At 39.7% G+C, this 21165-nt stretch overlaps 1 protein-coding gene across 1 annotated transcript in view; it reads right to left on the reverse strand.

Annotated features, from left to right (window-relative positions):
* Positions 1-17269: 17269 nt before the first annotated feature.
* Nox3 (NADPH oxidase 3) overlaps positions 17270-21165 on the reverse strand; it is a 61208-nt gene continuing 57312 nt past the window's right edge. Inside the window, exon 13 of the mRNA XM_021221497.1 lies at positions 17270-17421. Coding sequence (XP_021077156.1) covers positions 17295-17421 — 127 coding nt within the window. The 3' untranslated portion in view covers positions 17270-17294. The remainder of the gene's footprint in view (positions 17422-21165) is intronic.

Consider the following 21165-nt stretch of genomic DNA (forward strand, 5'->3'; position numbering starts at 1 on the left):
AATAACATTGAAAAAGAGAGAAACCTGCATCATCAAGAGCATCGGCCACAGAGACAGGCTTTTCAGCTTAGACAGGGACTTAAGGGGACATTCCATAGCTACCTCTCTGGACTGTGGGTGGTAGCAGCCTGCAACAGTGCTGACAACTTAGAAACAATAAAACAACAGTAATGATAGAACTCAATATTAATAATAATTTACCGTCTGGCAGAGATTTTGATGAACACTTCACAGGCATATCTCATCTCTAAACTTGTTTTCTGACTGGAAAGCAGTCTCCTTAGCCACATCTGCTGCTAGTCATGTTCTGTTGTATCTGTTCCTTTTATTTTTGGTAGAAGAATTATAGATCATGTTATGTATATAAGTCGTGATATTCTACTCTTACATATTTCAAGCCACACCTTGTTATGAGAAACAAGAACACTTACTGCATAATCATGTCATTTTGATCATTTTGGACAAAATTAGCAGTTTTCCAGTATCAGCTAAAACCTAGCTACATTCAAATGTTCCAATGTTTCCCTAAGAAACATTTATCATAGCTCGTTTTCTTTTCTTAAAGATTTATTTATTTTCTACATATGAGTACACTGTAGCTATCTTTAGACAAACCAGAGGAAGGTATTGGATCCCATTACAGATGGTTGTGAGCCACCAAGTTGTTGCTGGGAATTGACCTCTGGAAGAGCAGTCAACGCTCTTAACCGCTGAGCCGTCTCGGCAGCCCATAGCTCATTTTCTTAAACCAGTATCAAATTAAGTGTTGTATTTGATTACAATGTTTCTGAAATATCTTTTAATATAGAAAAATATTCTTTTGTAAAAGTTGTATTTTTTTTAAAAAAAAATACTTATGACATTGGCCTCTTTTAAGTTGCAGAGTTGGGATTAATTAAGAGAGAATTTTTATTTAATTTTTTTTTTTTTTTTTTTTTTTTTAGCATGGGTTTAAGCAAACGATTGGAAGAGTAATGCTTTGGAAAAGGAGGGGACAGCTTGTGAGAATTTCAGAACGTTTCAGGATCACCTCTGGGAACTAAGATAATGCTTAAGATCAGACATGCCTAGGTTTAAGAATACCTTATTGCTAATTTAGCCTTCTTCATTGAAGCAAAGGTATGCGTTATTAGAACATACACATACTGTATGCTGTGTGTGCTCTATGCGTGTCATGAGGGTGTATGTGCAAGTACCTATCTGTACCTAGAGGAAGATTCCCATATTGTCTTCACCTTACTTTTTGAGACCGTCTCACTGAACCAGAAAGCTGACATTTTTGCTAATCTACCTGGCCAGTGAGCTCCCAGGATCTGCTTGTTTCTCCACCTTCCACAATTCTGATAGTCACAAGTATGTGCAGCCACGCCTGGCTTTTTATGTGGGTGCCAGGGATTTGAACTCAGGTCCTCATGTTTGCACAGCAACTACTCCGACAGGTCTCCTCAGTACCTTCTGTGTTTCTAATGGCCCGGCTTCGAGTTGCCTGCACACTTTGAGCTGTAAGCTCCCTGGGGACAGTGCTCCCGTTTCCTTCAACGTTTTACTTCACACAGCTGTGAGGTCATAAGTTTTGCTCAAGCCAGCATCACAACAGAGGTCCAGGTTTTGACTGTTCGAAGGGCGAAGGTCTGGTGAGCATTTCACCGTTCCCACATCAGAAAAGCCAGCGGGGGTTCTTTTGTGCTCTGTATTTTGGTCACATGTTACCATCCCACATCTCCAAGCATTTTCTGCTAAAGGAGCTGACTGAGCAAACCCATGAAGATATTTTTCATTTCCTTTGATGGAGCATAATGCTTTTGAATATAAACACAATAACACAGTCATTACATATGCACTTACATTATTGTAGTGACTGTGTGCTCAGCAACAATCCCCAGCCAGGCAGGAAGCCCAATAGTTCTCTTTTCCATTCTGATCTAAATTATGTTCATAATAAAAGAGTTTTCAATCAAGGTAAATACAATTTCATCCTGGCATAACATCTATATTCCTGCTCCCGTTTTTTTTTTTTTTTTTAAAAAGAATTCCTTTCTTTTATTCTGGGTCACTCACCCTGATACACATGAGATTTTCCTCTGGTGGGGGGGTAACGGCTTTGCTCCTCAATGAACGATAACAATGGCTCTAAACGCGTGCCCTGTAACATACCTCTGTGATTTACAAAAGCAGGGATAAATCAAAGCAGGGAAGAGATGCCACGTTAAGCCAGAAGCTAAATGTTACATCATGTCGCGAAAGGCTGGGGGAAAGAGGCCGGTTTTTCCTGGCAGCACAATATCTTTGTGCTCATTACCTTCACCACAGCCCCATTAAAACAATCATTCTGAATCAGTAGGACACTGTCTCCTCCTTCCTTCCTGCGTGGCATCTGGTATCAGAGGCTGAAGACATTGCTCATGCCTTTCAGGGTTCTTAACACTCAGGCAAAAAAAAAAAAAAAAAAAAAAACAAAACCAAAACGGAGCTTAATTTATTAAAAAAAAAAAAAGTGTCAGCTTACCCTCAGGCTCCGTGCGGGCACCAGGGGGAACAGAAAGATAAATGCCTCTAGGTGAACTGGCACAGGCTGCAGTTCTCTGCTCACTCTGCTGTTGCGCTGTATGCATTACATTAATCATGAGGATGGGGAGACATTTCAAAAACTTAAGCAATCTAGATTCAAAGATGCACCGTTTTAATAGCACAGCAACAGAGCTCTGGCTTGGGAGCCTTTGTGCTGGCTCTGAATCTGGGAGAACATGTTGCAAATGTGAACAAAGCAACTGATACTCTAGGGGAGGTGGGAGGCAGGTGGGAGAAGCAAGGGGAAAGAAACACCGTGTTGCTACTGGAGTCCCTTTCCTGACCCTCAGTGACCTTGAGATCACAGAGGAGTCCAGTCTGCCTCCACACTTCCCCGAAAGCTTATCTACCAGACTCCTGGGAGGATTCCCCGCAAAAGATGGACAGTGTTTAAATAGCTCTTCAGTTTAAGCCATGGATTGAGGACGCCAGTCTCACAGACCAAAGAGCCCAGCCATGTCCCAGGGCTCCCCTGTGCTCTTCGCCAAGAACTCTTTTGAGAGGACCATCCCGCCTTGTGGAAGAGCTCTGGCTGGCTCCTGTGATGGCTGGTCTTCCTGATGAAGACCCTTGTCACCTTCAACCCAGTGTGCCACCTTCTGGGAAGGGCCTCTACCTAATGGGAAGTCACTGTCTCCTTTGGAAATCCTAATGCTTACTGTGCAGACCTCAGCTTTTTTTGGCCTCTGTGCTTGGGTTGCAGTTCTAGCAGCTTGTGCATGCTCACTGGGTCTGCCTCCCAGCCTGGTGGAAGTCTGGGAAGTTTGTGCTAGTCTCGTCTATTTCCGTGATCATGCCCTGACCTTCACTCCTAAGTCTGAGGGAAAGGAATAGACCTGGGGCAAAAGCTTAAGAGCTCTGAAGTGTGATGGTGGCTAAGGACACCCATCGCTAGAAAAGGATGTGGGAATATGGGGTATCTTGGAGTATGCTCTAAAATGCACAAGTCCTGAAATGAGGGAGATGAGTGCGTAGGGTAGTGGTTCCCAATTTTCCTAATGCTGTGTCCATTTAATATAGTTCCTCATGTTGTGGTGACCACCGCCCCCCAACCATAAGATGATTTCGTTGCTACTTCATAACTATAGTTTTGCTATGGTTAAGAACTGTAATGCAAATATCTGATATGCAGGGTATCCGGTATGCACTCTTCAAAGGGGTCCCTAGCCACAGGTTGAGAGCCACTGGTGTAGATGCTTGGGGAAGATCATTTTCACTATAGTCTCTTGGCAAAGTTTTCAAGGCATCCATCTTTGAAAACAAACCACACTTCTTTTTCACAGATGAAATGGACACAGTCTTAATTCCAGAAAATAAAATATTTAAGCATTTACCTTTATGTTATAGGATAGGAACAGAATTTCAGCAAGGATGAACTTGAAAATAACATTTATCCCTACTGTAGGTTGGAGAATGATCCCATGTCTAAGAGAGTAGAAGTCAACCAATAATTATTTTCTTTCTTTTTTTTTTTTGGTGTTTTTAGAAAGCACAATTTATTTTTAATCAACAAATGACAATATTATATATATCTTTATGTGTTATAATATGATGTTTTTATCAATGTATATACATTCTTGAAATGTCAGTTAAGTTAATTATGAGAGCTAACTCCATGCCAACTTATCTGTTTTTTTGTGATAAGAATTTTCAAAATCTATTTCTCTTGCAAGTTTGAAGTATATAATAGATATTATAACTGTAACCTCTATGCAGTACCATAGGTAACTAAAAGATAGTTTTAGATAGATAGATAGATAGATAGATAGATACTCCTGCTATCTAACTACAACTTGGTGTCTTTTTGATCAACATTGCTCCTTTTTCTCATGTCAGTAGCTTTGGCTAAGCACGTTTCTGTTTCAGTAGTTGGAGGTTTTTTTTGTTTGTTTGTTTTTTGTTTTTTGTTTTTTTTTTTTTATATTTACTGTGTAAGGGTAATCCTGTGATATCGATTTTTCTGAGCTTAGCTTGTTTAACTTACTATGATGTCTTTCTAGTACTATCCACGTTGTTGCAAATAAAAAATGTCTTTTTTTTTATACCATGGAAAATGTGCATGTGTGTGTATAGCACTGAGATGACATGTATATCAGATTTGTAGAGTTAGCATGCTGCCACAATTCTTTATTATGGGTTCTGCGTACCTGAACTGAGGTATTCATTCTTGTACAACAAGCACATAACTTAGATATCTTTCTACCTCCCAATTTCTTCTCTTGAAAGGCATGGCATTCTTTTAAAGGTGTGTATGTGTCTATCTGTCATCTGTCTTGTTTTCTGTTATCTGCATATATGTTGACACACACTTAAATTACTTTCATATTTTGGTATCATAGTTACCCTTAACTGTCATCTGTCTAGGCACAGCCTAGATTCATCTGAAAGGAACGCCTCTAATTCAAAAATGGAGTTGCCTAGATAAGATGTGTTTATGAATGAACGTGTCTGTTTGGGACTGTCTTGATTAGTAACTGATGCAGGGGGAGCCAGCCAACTGTGGGCGGCACCATTCTTAGGCAGGTGGTACTGGGCTGTAGGAGAAAGCTTGTTAAGTGTGCACTTGCAAGTGTGCAAGTGAACAAAGCAGAATGCAGGGTTTCTCTACGGTTTGTGCTTTGACCTGAAAGTGTAAACCAAATAAACCCTTTCCTGCCCTAATTTGCTACTGGTCAGAGTGTTTCAGCACAGATACAGCAGAAACCTAGAATACTGGTCTCCTGTGAATACTAAGGAGATGAACACAGGGTGTGGACAATACTTTAGCATGTCAATTGAAATTACTTTGATTTTTTTACCCAGGGATGGTGTTGCTGTACCAAATTGTAATTCTATTCTTATTTCTTGAGTTATGCTAGTACTGCTTTCTATAATGGGTATAACAATGCACATTTTGATCAGAAACGAACCGGCTTTCCCTTTCTCTACACTCTCAGCAACTGCTCCTCTGATTTCCTGTAAGCCCTATCTCACAGGTGTGAGGTGATATTGTGTTATTTTCTAACTTCTGCTTTTCTGAAGATTAGAGGTGCTGATCATTTTTTCAGGTATCTATTAGTCAACCATACTTTGTTCTTGTGAGAAACGCTTGTTCAGATTCTTTACCCATTTTAAAAACAGGTTTTTTTTTTCTATTGTGTTGTTTCAATTCCTTCTAGACTCTGATGTCAGTCCTTTATTGGATATAGGATTATATTTCAGCTCTTATTTTGAATATGATGCAATTCCATTTGTCTTTTTTTTTTTTTTTCTTGTGATAATGGAGTCCTGTCTGAAAAAATTCCTCAGGCTAATGTCCTAGACTCAACATACAACTTCCCCCAATATTTTTTCTAGACATCTTTCAGTTTCAGGTCTTGCATGCATGCTATTTTTATCAACCTTGAGGGTTATTTTTGTACCTGAGGTGAGACAGGGTTGTTGAGACTGTACACACACAAACACATGAAAACGTCTGTGTATATATATAAAATTTTTGGACACACAGAGCAATTTTTGGAACATCCTTGCCTGGTTTTGTATCAGACTTGGGAGTGTTCAGTCATCTTTACTATTTCAAGAAGAAGTTGAGATGGATGAGAAGGGTTGTTGTAATAGTTTTAGATGTTGGGTAGAATTTGGCAGTTAGTCCGTCAGATCATTAATTTGCTTTAGTAAGAGATTATTTTTATTTTTTTTCTTTTCTTTTTTTTTTGATTATTTTTATTTTTAATGATTCATTATTGCTCTCCGGCAGATTTCCCAACCCTCCTGATTTGGTACCTTCTATGTTTCTAGGAATCTTTCAATTTCTTTAGTTTCTCTAATTTGTTTGTGTAGTTATCCAAAGTAATTTCTTGTGATCCTTGATATCTCTATAGGATACCATATTGCAATGACTGTCTTTCCAGTTCTAATTGTTTAAATATTTGTTCATTTTTATCTTATGTATATATGTGAGTTCCTGTGTGTGTGTGTGTGTGTATGTGTGTGTGTGCATTCGTGCGTGTATACCACATGCATGCCTTGCTCTAGAGGAGGACAGAAGGCAGCATAGCTTCTCCTGGAACTGAAGTTCCAGGCAGTTGTGAGCTGTCATGAGGGTACTGAGCACTGAACCTGGCTTCTCAGCAAGAATAGCAAGGGCTCGTAACTCCAAGCCCTGTCTCTAGCCCTTTGATTGTGTTTGTTTGAGCTTTCTGTTTCCTTGTCAATCTGGCTAACGGTTTGATGATTTTGTTTATTTATCCTCCCCACCCCCTGAAACAGCTTTTAGTGTCCTTGATCTTTACTGGTCTTTTCCAGATTCTCTTTCCTTTGCTCACTCCTCTCCCTTCCCCAACCCCATCTGCTCTGATGGTTTTTGTTTCCTTCTTTCTCAGCCTAGGCTTACTTTGCTTTCTCTTCTTCTTGGCATACAATTCCAAGAGTTGTTTATTTGATGTAGTTGCTCAACTGCAATAAAATTCCCTCTCAGCTGTTTTGCTGTAGCTCATAACTTGAGTCTGCTGGGTTTCCATTTCTTTACTTTTCCTTAGTTCCTTCGTTCCTTCGTTCGTTCGTTCGTTCGTTCCTTCCTTCCTTCCTTTCCTCCTTCCTTCCCTCCTTCCTTCTTTCCCTTTTCCTTTTTCCTTTTCTCGTCTTTGTCTCAAAACATTTGAAATTTTTTTCCTTTTAGATTCTTTCAGCATTCCAAAGCCTATTCTTTACTTCCACAAATTTGCAAATCTCCCAGGTATATTCTTTTGATATTTAACAGATATTTAACAAATATTTAAAAGATATTTAACAATATCTCAGTTTTATTAAATCTGTTAGACTTGCTCTGGGGTCTAATGTCCCAAAGAATATAATACTATTGTAAAATTATAAAATATAATATGTAATATATTTATACAAATTTATAGTTCATGTAACACAAATTCTGATGCTAGTTTAGGAAATAAATATTACAGATACTATTGAAACTCTCCTTCTTTTATTTGTTTTTATCCTGTCCTCTTACTAGAACTCATTAACATTATGAAATTAGGATTTTTGATTTAACTCATGTGTCATTCCTGATATTTACAGTCCGTGTTTGGTTTTGTGTGCACATGTTTATAAATGACATAGTTTTACTTGTCATAATCCAATTGGATGGTTTCTTTAGATGTGTGCTCATCTACAATGCATTTTCCTCTCTTTTGAGGATGGTAAAGTGTATCTATGTTGTTTTTATCCTGGGATAGGCATGACATGGCCTGTGGGTTCAATCCATCTGCTTGCTATATATAGCCTTGAAGCTAAGGGTGATTTACATTCTTTAAGGACTGAATAATAAACAAAATCAAAGGAGTGGATATGCAAAGACCATATGTGGCCCAATACAGCTTAGAATATTTATGATGTAGCCTTCCATAGAAAACTTGATGACTCTTTTCTTGAGTTTTTTAATTCTACTATTCTTATCTGTTTGTTTTATATATGTGTAAATTGTTAGCCTGTCACACTTTATGAAAAACCTTTCTGGGACTTTGATTGGAATTTATAGGTTGCTTGGAAGAGAATTGATGATATCTTACTTTTGATCTACAAGGTATTCTTTGTTACTGTAATGAAAATTTTTTTTTGTGGGTTTTACAAATATATGGTCTTTATCTTGTATTTGTTTAAGGTCAACATGAATATCATTGAACTAGATCACAGGCTGTGTCCATTTTCAGCATCCTTTAGAGGAGAGCCTATAGCCTTTCCTTTATGACTTCCAAAGGTCCCCCACATTCTTTAGCCCCTTTTATCTCTATAGTCAATCTCTATTTCTCCTGCTTGGACTCTGATTTTTCTATCTAAAGTTCAGCTCTCAAGTATTTGGTTGTATTGTCTCTAACTAATTTATCATACTGTTCTCCTGGGGACACTCTCAAACCTCACTAATATTCTGAAGGTTCCTTTTCTCTGCTTCCTTTTATTTTGAATACAAGTTTAACCACAAACAACTCAGTCTTTACCTTCTGCACACATCTGTTAAGTGCAGGGCAGAAATTATTGACAGGGAGGAGGTGGAGTTTGGGATAATAACTGAGGCAATACCTCTAAAGTAGCAAGGACAGATAGGATAGATTAATAGTTTTGTCTTTTATGTTGTAAGATAAATTTAAAAATAATAAACTATTTAAAATATTTAAAATAATTAAATATAAAATAATAACAAATATTAGTATATTTCATTACACGTATCCGTGTCTTACAGAGTTAGAATTGTTCTTACCATTCTAAGCATGTTTTTTAAAAAGTAAATTTGACTCCTGAGGAAATTTGTTTGGAGATCTGAAGAGAATGTCAGAAAATAATTATAAAGCATGGAGCAACACATGTTTCCAGAGTTGGCAGTTGGTGCAATTTAATGACTAATCTGATCCCTTGAGCTGATTATTGAGCTGATGCCTTGTAGACCAATGAGAAGTTTTTATAATAATTTGAAAGTATTTGCAACTGATGGGGGAAAAAAAACCCACCTCTTACTCTGGTTATCCTCTTTTGTCTGGTTTGAGAAGACCAGAAAGAGCCATCTTGCATAGCTCTGGATTTTCTCTTAAAAAATCACTAGAAAAACAATATAAAAGTTGACAGGCAAGAAAGAGAAGGAGAGGAGATAAAGTACTAACAGACTAATAGCTAGTAGATGTCTAAGAAATATTTTAGATTATTTGGAAGTGGGTGGTTTATATAGAAGAAAACATACTCAGCCACAATCTAGCTATCTCTAGGAGAAGGAGAAGAATCTCGCCTGGAAACCAGGGCTTTGCATCAGTGCAGTGGGTGGATTCTACTTGTGTGTGTACTATGCTTGAGGTTGGATGAGACACATGAATTGAGTTAACTTAGAGGTTTTGATTATACATTTTGCAGGCCATGCTTGCCTAATCTATGCCTCTCTGCAATAGTTACCAGAAATAAGAAATAAATAACAGATTAAGATCATGACTTCAGACAAGGCTCAGAGTAAGTATTCAGGGACCAGAGTAGAAAAAGAGGACTTGGAAGTTCTTCATGTTTATAGCTGAAGGTGGCTAGAAGGTGATGGTGGTCATAACTGAAACAAACAAACAAACAAAAAAAAACCAACAAAACTGGAGGAAAAGAAGAACTGTAAGTATTTTTTTAAAAGTGTTTACATTTTCATATCCAAACATGAAACGGTTCTTCTCGTCAGTGCTGAAGCAGGCAGTTGGGATGTCATGGAGAATCAAGGGAGATGTCTACAGTGGAGTTTTAATTTGAGGTCTCATCGGCAAACAGATGGTGTTTGAGGGCGTAAGGTTTCCTGATAGTATGCAAGACAAGAGAATAGATGCAGGAGAAAAGGACCAAGTCTGACGACACAGCTACACTTTGAAATTGGGCAGAGGCATCTGAAATGGAAGCAAAGGATTGTTTATATCACAGAAGCCAATAGAACTGTTTCTCAAAGTAAATTGGCCACTGGTTTCAGCCATTGAGTTGCATTTTATTTCTTGGATGGAGGCCACTATGGGCCTTGAAAGTAGCCACAGTTGTGGAGATAATAACCCAGTTAGTACGCAATAAAGAGGATACTGTTGTTGTTTACCCTCTGGGTGGTGCACACATTGGCCAATAAAGAAGGATAAAGGACAAATGTGATCTCATACAGCTTAAAAACCCGAGAGATGCATTATGGTTTGGATCTGAGGTGTCACCCACAGGTTTTGAATACTTGTTTTCCAGCTCGGGGTGCTATTTTGTGAGTAGTAGGATATTTAGAAGGTAGGGACTGGCTAGTGGACATAGCTCCAAGGGGAGGGACATTGGAGATTATCTCAGCTTCTGGCTTCATCATGCTCTTTCTGCTTTCTGCCCTGCTCCATGGAAAGACTTGCTGCCAACAGCTCCCACTGCCCCGGAAAAGCTAGTTTTAACCACTAAGCCTTCCCCAGTGTGATGGATGGAGACTCTGCAGAATCATGAGCCAGTGTAAATCTTGACCCCTCGTGGGGATTCTGTCGGGTATTTTGGTCACACTGTTAAGAAAAATTACCAATATGAGAAGGGCAAAGGCCTAGGAGATGTTTTCACTGGTAAAATGTTTGAGGAATTGGCATGAGGACCTCTGAATCTCCAAACCCAATGTAAAATTCTGTTGTGGTGATGCAAACCTGTTAGTCCAGCACTGGGGAGATGGAGCTAGGAGGATTCCCTGGAGCTGGTGGGACAGCCAGTCTGATGGAATTGGTGAACTCCAGTGTCAGTGAGAAGCCCTGTCTCAAAAAGTAAGATGGAAAGCCATGGAGGAAGACACTTTCAGTCAAGCTCTGGCCCCCACATGCTCAGGTGCATGTGCATGAAAACACACACACACACACACACACACACACACACACACACACACAAATGAAGGAGTGAGGACAAGACCCCAGGAGCAAAATGGGAATGAAAGTGTTTTTTTTGGCTTTTACCCCTTTGTTTCTTTGCTACTTTATGGGTAAGTCAAAAACTCCCGGTGAGAAATTGTGTTGGAATTCTTACTTCTGAGAAGGAAACTTTCCTTTTTTATTTTTAATTTTTTATTAGATATTTTCTTCATTTACATTTCAAATGTTATTCAGAAAGTTCCCTATACCCTCCCCCCCACCCTGCTCCCCTACCCACACACTCCCACTTCTTGGCCCTGGCCTTCCCCTGTGCTGGGTCATATAAAGTTTACAAGACCAAGGGGCCTCTCTTCCCAATGATGGCTGATTATGCCATCTTCTTCTACATATGCAGCTAGAGACTCTAGCTCAGGGGGTATTAGATAGTTTCTTCATTTACATTTCAAATGCTATCCTTTGGGCTTTCTTCATAGTTTCTACTTCCATTTTTAGATTTTGAATGGTTTTGTTCAATTCCATCACTTGTTTGGTTGTGTTTTCCTGTAGTTCTTTAAGGGATTTTTATGTTTCCTCTTTAAGGTCTTTTACCTGTTTAGCAGTGTTTTCCTGTAATNCCTTGAGGGATTTTTGTGCTTCCTCTTTACGGGCTTCTACCTGTTTAGCAGTGTTCTCCTGTATTTCTTTAAGTGAGTTATTAATGCCCTTCTTAAAATCTTCTACCACCATCATGATATGATTTTAAATCTGAGTCTTGCTTTTCGGGTGTGTTGGGGTATCCAGGACTCGCTGTGGTGGGTGTACTGGATTCTGATGATGCCCAATGTTCTTGGTTTCTGTTAGAAAGATTCTTACATTTGCCTTTCGCCATCTGGTAATCTCTGGTGTTAATGTTCAAGCTGTCTCTGGCTGGAGCTTGATCCTCCTGTGATTCTGTTAGCCTCTGTCAGCACTCCTGGGAGTCCAACTCTCACCTGAGTCTCAGTGGTCAGAGCACTCTCTGCAGGCAAGCTCTCCTCTTGAAGGGCAGGTGTCCAGAAGTCTGGAGCTCTGATCCACCTCCTGAGTCCTGGGGTTAGAGCCCTTCCTGTAGGCCGACTCTCTTCTGGCAAGGAATGTGCAGAGGGGTCTGGGTCTCAGCTCTGTCTCCTGGCTGAGGATGAAGGCCTGAAGGGACCCTGACCAAGAAGCTCTGTTGCTTCTGGTGCCCATGTGCTCTCCAGTGATCATGAGGTCCCTGATGTGCTAGGGGTCCTGCGGCATGGAGAGTCCTCTGGGGCCCTCGATGCCCTCGGCCAGGTTCACGCGGAAGATGGCAGGGCTGGTCTCTACCGGAATGGATTCCAGCCTCTGGTCAGGCTGGGTTCCTTTGTCCCTGTTCCTGCTGGCACAAGACCCTCCTCGATTCTTTGGAGCTGATGTTGCGTTCCACTCATCCGTGATCTCAAGGTGATCCCGAGGTCCTGCGGTGTGGAGAGTACTCTTGGGCCCTAGGAGACCTCCGCCGGGTTCAGGCAGAAGATTGTCTTAGGGTTTTCTGCTGTGAACAGACACCATGACCAATGCAAGTCTTATAAAGGACAACATTTAATTGGGGCTGGCTTACAGGTTCAGAGGTTCAGTCCGTTATCATCAAGGCAGAAGCATGGCTGCATCCAGGCAGACATGGTGCAGGAATAGTTGAGAGATCTACATCTTCATCTGGAGGCTGCTAGAAGAATACTCACTTCCAGGTAGCTAGGGTGAAGGTCTTAAGCCCACACCCACAGTGACATACCTACTCTAACAAGGCCACACCTCTTAATAGTGCCACTCCCTGAGCCAAGCATATACAAAGCATCACAGAGATAGATAAAGATGATAGATGATATATAGATAGATTTGATAGATGATAGACTTGATAGATTGATAGATGATAGAGATAGATACATTGATAAATGAATAGATAGAAAGATGGAGAGATAGATGATAGATAATTAGATAGATGGATGGATTTGGTAGATGATAGAGATAGATATGATAAATAAATAGATAGATATATATAGAGAGATGAATTATTTTACATAGCTTTAGATGTGATAAGTGCAGGAAAATAACCCACAATTTATTTAAATTATGGAAGAATCAATTAAGCATCTATAACATGACTGGGTAGAAACTGTGACCAAAGTAATTTGTTTCCATTCATGCTTTGCAGAATGTAATAAGAGTGTCACCTGAATAAGAGAGAGAAAAATTTAGAAAGAAACAAAATGAACACATCAGAATGAGCGCGAATTTGATGCTGAAGCCCAAGGCTGAAAGCAACATCATTACACAATTGACTTCGTCATCTGCAAACTGTACAGACAGAGTAGGCATTACTGAAAATCAATTATAACTCCAAGTCTGGATCCCCAAATGTAAGAAATGATGAAAACGGAGGTTGTGTTGTCTGTTTGTTTTAGTTTTGTGGCAAAATATGTCCTGAACAGAGGGGAGGCTGTTATTTATAATTTTTGTTACTCAACTTAACTTGAATCCTAAGATTTATTGTTTGCATAGAAAAAAACACCTTTGAATACTATCCAGGCAATATTAGATCATGTATTTACTTGTTCTTATTAAAAATAGGAATTAGTTTGAATTCTGACAGGAATAATTTGGGGCAGTATAAAGGTAGAGAAAATGATATAAATAAAAGATACATGGAGATTATAACCATTAAAATAATTAGGATGGAAAAGGATCCATTATTAAAATAATTGATGCCTCTAAAAAGAAGAAACAAAGGGCATCCAAATGCATTCAAACATCTAATATGGGAAAACATCCTTGAAGTGGAGGAAATCCCCCAGTGTTTAGTATAGCAAAAAACTATGTGAAATGTTTGTCAAAATGTTCTGAGTCTCAAAGATAAAAGAAGAACTATTTAACTATGCCAAATAAAAAAGTAACAGAAAGTAAAGAGAAAGGAGTTTGCTCCATACCTCACCACAGTGATACAGATGTCAGAAATGCCAGAGTGCTGTCTACAGAGACCTGAAGGGGACAGAAGACGTCCAAAACCAGTAGAGCCTGAGAAGATCAGCTGAGTGGAAATGGAACAGAAAGAGCATAAACAAATAAACAAATTAAAGCAGAAAACACAACTCACTTGAAATCTTCTTCACACTTCTTGATCATCCCAGAAATTAGTTAACAGCTTAGATTCAACCAAAACTCAAGAGTAGAGTCACCTTTGCTAAAAGGAACAGTGTGCACAATGGGCCATAAAAATGACTTCTTCTGTTTACTTAGAGTGTTTAACAAAGAACTTCGCACAGTAGTGCCAAACAATACAAAAACCCGCAGAGTGCTGGATTCCGGGGTCCTCCTACCTTGCATGTCGGTTTGTAGTATTTCACCTTGACATTCTAAAAATATTCTTTCAGGAGCTGGGGAGATGGTTCTGTCAGTAAAATGCTTGCTATGCATCGGGTTCCCCTGGACCCCCTGCGAAAAGGCTGAGGTGTGTGATTGTAACACGGTGCTAGGGAGGGAGGGAGGGATCTCCAAACCCCGATGGGCAGCCAACCTAGCCAAACTGCAGTTTCAGACTCAGACACTCCTTCTCAAAAAACATTGTGGTGAGCCTCCACACATCCCTATTCCTGTCCTACTTGGACACAGTTATTCATAACCAATCTTTTATTGTCTTTTGGAGTTGCTATTTAGAGATTCTGCTTTTTAGAGACAAATAGTCTGCTATTTAGAGACAACACATTTTTTTATTGTGTTCTTGGCTCATTGATGCTCGTTGGGTCTGGGTGAACTGAACTTCCTCCCTCCCTGAGTAAGGGTGTCTTTTGGCAGTCACTCCAGAGACAAAGGATGGTTCTCGTTTGGCTTTGGTTGGAAAGTCTTTATTTTGCCTTCATTTTGGAAAGTTAATTTAAGGGGGCCCAAATCACTCCACTGATAGCTATGGTACCTTAATACTTTTAGGACAGAGTTTTCTCAATGTGGAGTCTCCAGGGAAGTTCTGTGGCTACACTCACCGTTGTTCACTAGCAGCTAACGCAGACTTCCTCTTTGGTTACTTTAGCGGCTCCCCCTTTAAGATGGCTTCTCCTATACACAGGAAGTTTTCTCCTTTCTTACTTCTGCCCTCTGTTCCTCTTCCCTCCCTTCCCCTCCCCTCCGGTCCCCCTTCTCCTCCCCCCTCCCTTTCCCCTCTGTTATCTCATCCCTTCTTTTCCCTATTCCTTTCCGGTTTCCATCTTTCTTCCCCTCATCAGTTTTTTTTTTCCTAAAATCAAGAAAATTTTAATTTAATTGGAGTTTCATTTAGCAGAGAGATTAGTTCAGAACAAATTGATTATTTTCAGAATGTTTAACATTCAAATTCAGTTAGTTAATACTACTTGCACCCATTTTCAAATGTCTTCCTGTTTATGTTTATTGATGTATCAAATTACCTTAAATAATTTTTGTGGAATGTTTCTCTTTTGAATAAATTATTTCCATTTTAATTTGGTTATTTCAACATTATGGAACTAAGATTTTTATACTTTTTCTTGTTTGGATAGGTAAGAATCTCTCTCTCTCTCTCTCTCTCTCTCTCTCTATATATATATATATATATATATATATATATATATATATTTCAAAATGTTGAACAGTATCCCCAGAAATAAAAAGAAATTGTATTTTTGATATTTTACCAGAAAAGTTTTATTTTATTAGACAAAATTGTATGATCAAACAATACATTTTATTTTCAAATAGTCAAAGAAAGAAAAGTAGTAACTAAATATGATTTAAAAGAAAAAATTTAATGTATTTAATTTTCTGACTAAAGATTATATTCGTTATAGAAACTGCTAGCAATGATTGAATTAAGTTTAAATGGGAAAATAATTGTGTAGTATGCTTGAATATTTTCCAACTAGAGTTTGAATGATTATTTATATCTATCTATCTATCTATCTATCTATCTATCTATCTATCTATCTATCTGCCTATCTCTCTCTCTCTCTCTCTCTCTCTCTCTCTCTCTTTCTTTCTATCTATCTTTATCTGATACTTTTATACACTGAGAAATTTCTAAGCAGAGGCAGCAGAATCATGTATGAGATATTATTGAATACACCCAACTATTCCCTGTAATAAGAGTAAAATTCATACTTGAAATTAAAAAATAATCTAATGATAATAGAAAGTAGACAATCAATTTATATTTTTAGAAACACACGGAAAAGCTTAAGTAACTGCTTGATTCATAAAATCAAAACCTGTCAGATCAATTTACTTCTTTTATGATAGTTCACAACGATAAGAAGCATTTGTAAAGCACAGTTTATCTTAATTTCAGCAAATGCTTTTATTCTATTGTATATGATACATCATCTAGAAACTAAGAAAATATGATGTGATGTATAGTTCCCCATGTCTGGCCACTAAACATTTTCAGCTGGACACTGATATTAACAGGTATAGGAATGTCAGAGGAGTCCTCTGAAGTTAATAATTTGATATGAAGTCTAAATAAAAGATTTGATATACCACTAATGAAGTTCTGTCAATATTACTAAAGAACCCACTTGTTGATATCTGTGGCTAAATAATTTTCAAATCACTCGATATATTTGATGAAATGACTATAAAACATTAATGCTGGTGGAGAGAAGTATGAGGCATGAGGGATTCTTGGTAACCAGCAACAGGGCGTGGAAAGACTAAATCGATAGAAATTTCGAAAAACATTTCCAGATGTTTTGAGGGACAGAAGTTGAATTGAGCTATAACTATTTGTTAAAAGAGAGGGAGAAAGGAATCAGTAATGAATGAATGAATGAAGTAAGGAACAAAGGAATTGTGGGAGGGAGGAATGAAGAAGGAAAGAAGAAGGAAGGAAGAAAGACGAGAGGGAAGGTAAACATGGAATTTAGCTTTTATGTGTATGTTATACAAGGTGGGAAAATGCCAGTGTCCTAAGAATGTTCTAAGTATGCTTTGATTATCATTGTTTACATCTCATTGGCCTCATTTGGCTCATGGCTTAAGTTTATATTCTCATGATTTCTACATTTTAGTTAAGTGCCTAACCCTGGATTTTACATTTTTTAATTGTCAAAAAAATTGCAAATTCCATGACAGAAAGATTACATGAGATTCACCTTCAGTGGCCATAAGTAAATTGTATGACAACAGACCTCAGCTAACCCATTCCAATGTGTTCTCATTTGTGGCTTCTTAAGTGTCTTGGAACCACGGGGTGAAGTAGATGAGGCTGCGATCATCCTCTGCATAAAGTCTAAAATGCTGGCTTTTTGGCCCTTTGTGGGGGAAAAAAACCCTTTCCTTCCCCACTTGATTTTAGCCTCTTTCACAGTGCATCGACTGTACCTCCATCATCTAGAAGTTTTCCTTGTTGTAATAGAAATGAACGCCCCTCGGATCCGCAGATGAGTACAAACGACACATCTTTTGAAGAGTCTTTGACATGGCTTTGGATCCACAGAAGAATACGCCAATGCTGCTACTGGAGGGGACAAGAAAAGGAGAGAGTGTTACCTGGGCAAGGCCAGCAGGAAGCCAAGATAGGCCTAGACAATTAGGAAGCAGACACGGTAGCCAGGCCACTTGCTTATTTTCTTATGCGTCCACTTCTTTTGTAAGAGTCCTTCCTGCATGCAGTCCATTGCTCCAGCCAAGCTTTCCAGAGCCCTGTGATCCCCAGACTCACAGGAGCTAGAAACCCAAGAGGCAGAGGCTGGACAGGGTTTTAATAATAGCACAGGGGATTTGTGATACAGTGGGGTTTTAGTCAGGTGAAGTTGGTCAACATCTTCTTGGATCTGTGGCTAGAGTGTAAATCAGAACTTCCGACTCATCATCTTCATCCTAGCACCTGGCATAGTGTCTAGCTTAAGTAGACAAAAAACACACATTTGCTGAAGGGATGTGTAAATGGTCATGTGGATTATTGCCTGCATAGTTTTGGGCAGGGCTGGAGGTCTTACAAATGTAATCTAAAGCTAACAATTACATTGTATGTTTTAACGAAAGCAAAATAAGACAGTATATTCAAAAGGTATTATAGAAGGGTTGGTTATGACTAATATCTTGTTCAACCTTGGCGTTTTTATAGATAATAAAGTGTATATTTAAAGTAACAACAACTTACTTATTTCTCCTACTAGAATGCAAAGGAGGCTTAAAGTACAAGATGGCAGAGACAAGCATTGCTGAACACCCACTCTTCCAAACAGTGTGACCTTTGATCCTTGCACTTCCAAAAGTAGTGTGGAAGGCACAACTTTGCTTCGCATGGCAAGAGCACCCAGTCTCCTGTGGAGGCCAAGGACTGGTTCAAGTGTTCAGGCCACACCAGTCCCCACTGAAAAATACAAAGACCGAAGCTTTCCTCCCTTGTTGTCTACATCATTGTGCCCTGTGGTGCTTTCTTTTCCTAATCTTCAGCATAAGCTGAACTATTTACTTTATCCTGGATCAGAAGTACTCACACTATTGTGTATAAAATCATTAGGCAGCTTGTTATAATTGAGATTCTTCGGCTGGGATCCATGGAGAGTATGTTTGGTATGGGCCATACTGCATCAGAGAAATTCTTCAGATCCAAGGCCAGCCTGCTCCATTGCCTCTCTTCCTTTCTCCTGACTTTTGTTGGTAAGTACATGAATAGCCTTGCTCCCTAGCTTATACAGTAGTTGGTTCTCTACCATATAGCAGAGTCCTATTTTAACAATGTGTCCCCAGACCATGATGGCCATGGTAGAACGTGATGGTTTAACCACATTTTAAACTACCTTCAAGAGAATTCACCAAATGGCTTCATCTACAAATGAGAACACATTGAAAATGTCTAAGTGTCACTTTCAAAGATATCTGGGACTTAATTTGTGAAAGTGTCTCCCCCCAAAAATGTTTTATACTGGATAATTTGACTTGAGGTAATTTCCAGGTGTTTCTCGAACTAGGAGGCAAATGGTAAGGAGACTGATGTTTCCATCATTTGGCTGCCATGAGCTCTGGACACATTAATTATCTTCTCAAAGTTCTATCACATCATGTAGATATAATCAGGAGCATTAGAGACCTTTCCTCTCAAGGTCTCCTCTGTGCTCCCAGCTTTTCTCTGAGGATGAAGGGAGGCATGGCCAGACCTGCTGTGGCCCTGTACTTGGTACATGGTGGTCTCTGTAGCTGTTCATGCTCAGATATCAGTATCACACATGTCCACAGAGCTGAACAGAAGATGGAAAGTGGGGGGTGAACACAGAGGCTGCTGGAGAATTATGGGGATTGGCCTTTTGAGCTCTGGACAAAAACATCTGAGCGGAAGAGGTCAGGTGGAGGTCCTTCCTGATGAGGAGTCATATCTTTGCTGTGGGTATCCTTCCCAGAGGTGTCCTTGTACTCTCTTTCAAAGGTGCTGTTATGGGGGGTGAAATTTTCCCCATTAGTGTGAAAGTCACCAAAGAGGTTGCCTATTCCCACAGTTTGGGACTGCCCTTTCATTTATAGCCAGAGTTACTGTTTGAGAAGTTGATGGTGTTCTTTGATGCCCTGCCTTTAAGAGCCCCTTTCAAAGCACTCTGATTGTGAGCCGTCAGGTGTAACACTGGGATCGCCAATGATGCACAACTCCCCTGCTCCGCTGAGCTCTTGCATTGTCCAGCTAAGTCCAAACTGTTCTGTACTCGGGGCCCATAGCTACCACGGTTATGTGGTCACCAGAAAGTCTCACGGAGGCCATTTGCTGTCTGCCCTCAGTGACCTGGCAGTCAGCCCTTATTCCATCTCGCTTCACAAGTAAGGCATTCTGCTGCTCACGTGCTTTTACCAGCCTTGGCATTTATGGTGCCTAGATAGGGTTTCCTGGTCATGAACGCATCCCATAAACTATGGAGCGGGAGAGAATCCGCACAAAATGGTTAAGGCACAGATGTGGCAGGATTTTTTTTTTTCTTCTTCTTCGTTTTTCCTTTATGAGGCAATGGACAAGTACAACAGAGCCCTAATGGGATTGCTAAAGAAAAAAAATTCCTTCTATAAAAATTTAATTATCCACAATTGCTTAGAGTTAAAAAACGAAGACTCTGTGCAAAAGAAGTATAAAATTGTGAGACACCGTTTATCCTCCAGTTTACAGCCTGCAAGCAGAGCTTGCCCACGCATGCAGAGCTGGATCACGGATAACACTCGTGGATGGCATTGACCAGTCTGAGTGGCTGACTTTGATGAGAAAAGGGGAGATTTCACAGAGGGTGGAAAAAAATGGTTAAAAACATCCACAGAACTATTCTGAGCTCTGATAAACAGGAAAGAAGGTTCTTTCTCTACCCACCCTTGTATCTGTTAAATAACCACTATGCTCTTCTCTGTGGGATTTATTATTGTTTTTCAGTCCAGAGTTAGATGGGCATGGGGGTGTGCCTGGGAATAATCTTGCCAGCCTCACCCCCAGATTCCCAGACAGATAGATGGGTGTATGGATATGCCTGGGGGTAATCTCACCCCCCCCCATTCGCTGATTCCGCTGGCCTGAGCCCCTTTCTCCTTAAATTGCATGTTTGTTTTTTATGTGTTGGCTTTTATGCTTGGTAAGTTATAACTCTGCTGGGGCAGACCCTAAACCCTGTTAAAAAAAATCAAATTACTTTATACCCTGAGTGTGTTCTGCAAATAAAATCGATAAACAGAAGCTTCCCGCGGATTTATGAAGGCTTAGGACGACAGCACCGAGAGCTACAAACTCGGTTTCAGACAGTGGACACACAAGTTCTGGTTAATCTTTCCCAGGGAATGTTTTTCATTAGAAATGCCTCCAAATGATTTATCACATAATTACATTTTATACAACACCATCTTTTTCATAACTATAGATGATAGTTGTGCTGGCCAACTCTCTCTCCCTTCCTAACCCACATCGTAGTCACTGCCCAGCAGCCAGCCCTACTGACCTTCTCACAGTGTATGGTGGTCAATCTTGACTGTCAACTTGACTTATAATCACCTAGGAGACACGCCTTAGGGGGAGGTCCGAAGGAATTTGTCATAGAAAATTAACTGAGGAGGAAGGAAGACTGACCACATGGGCTGGGGTCTCAGACTGAACACAAAGAAGGAAGCTGGTTGAGCAGAGGCATCTGTCATTGCTTTCTGCTTCCTGACTATAGATGTAAAGTGAGCAAGCACCTCCTGCTCCTGCAGCCATGATGAGCTGCTTCCGCAAGCCATGGACCCAGATAAACTCTTTCTC

The sequence above is a fragment of the Mus pahari genome, chromosome 21 (assembly GCF_900095145.1).
Source record: "Mus pahari chromosome 21, PAHARI_EIJ_v1.1, whole genome shotgun sequence".
NCBI lineage: Eukaryota > Metazoa > Chordata > Mammalia > Rodentia > Muridae > Mus > Mus pahari.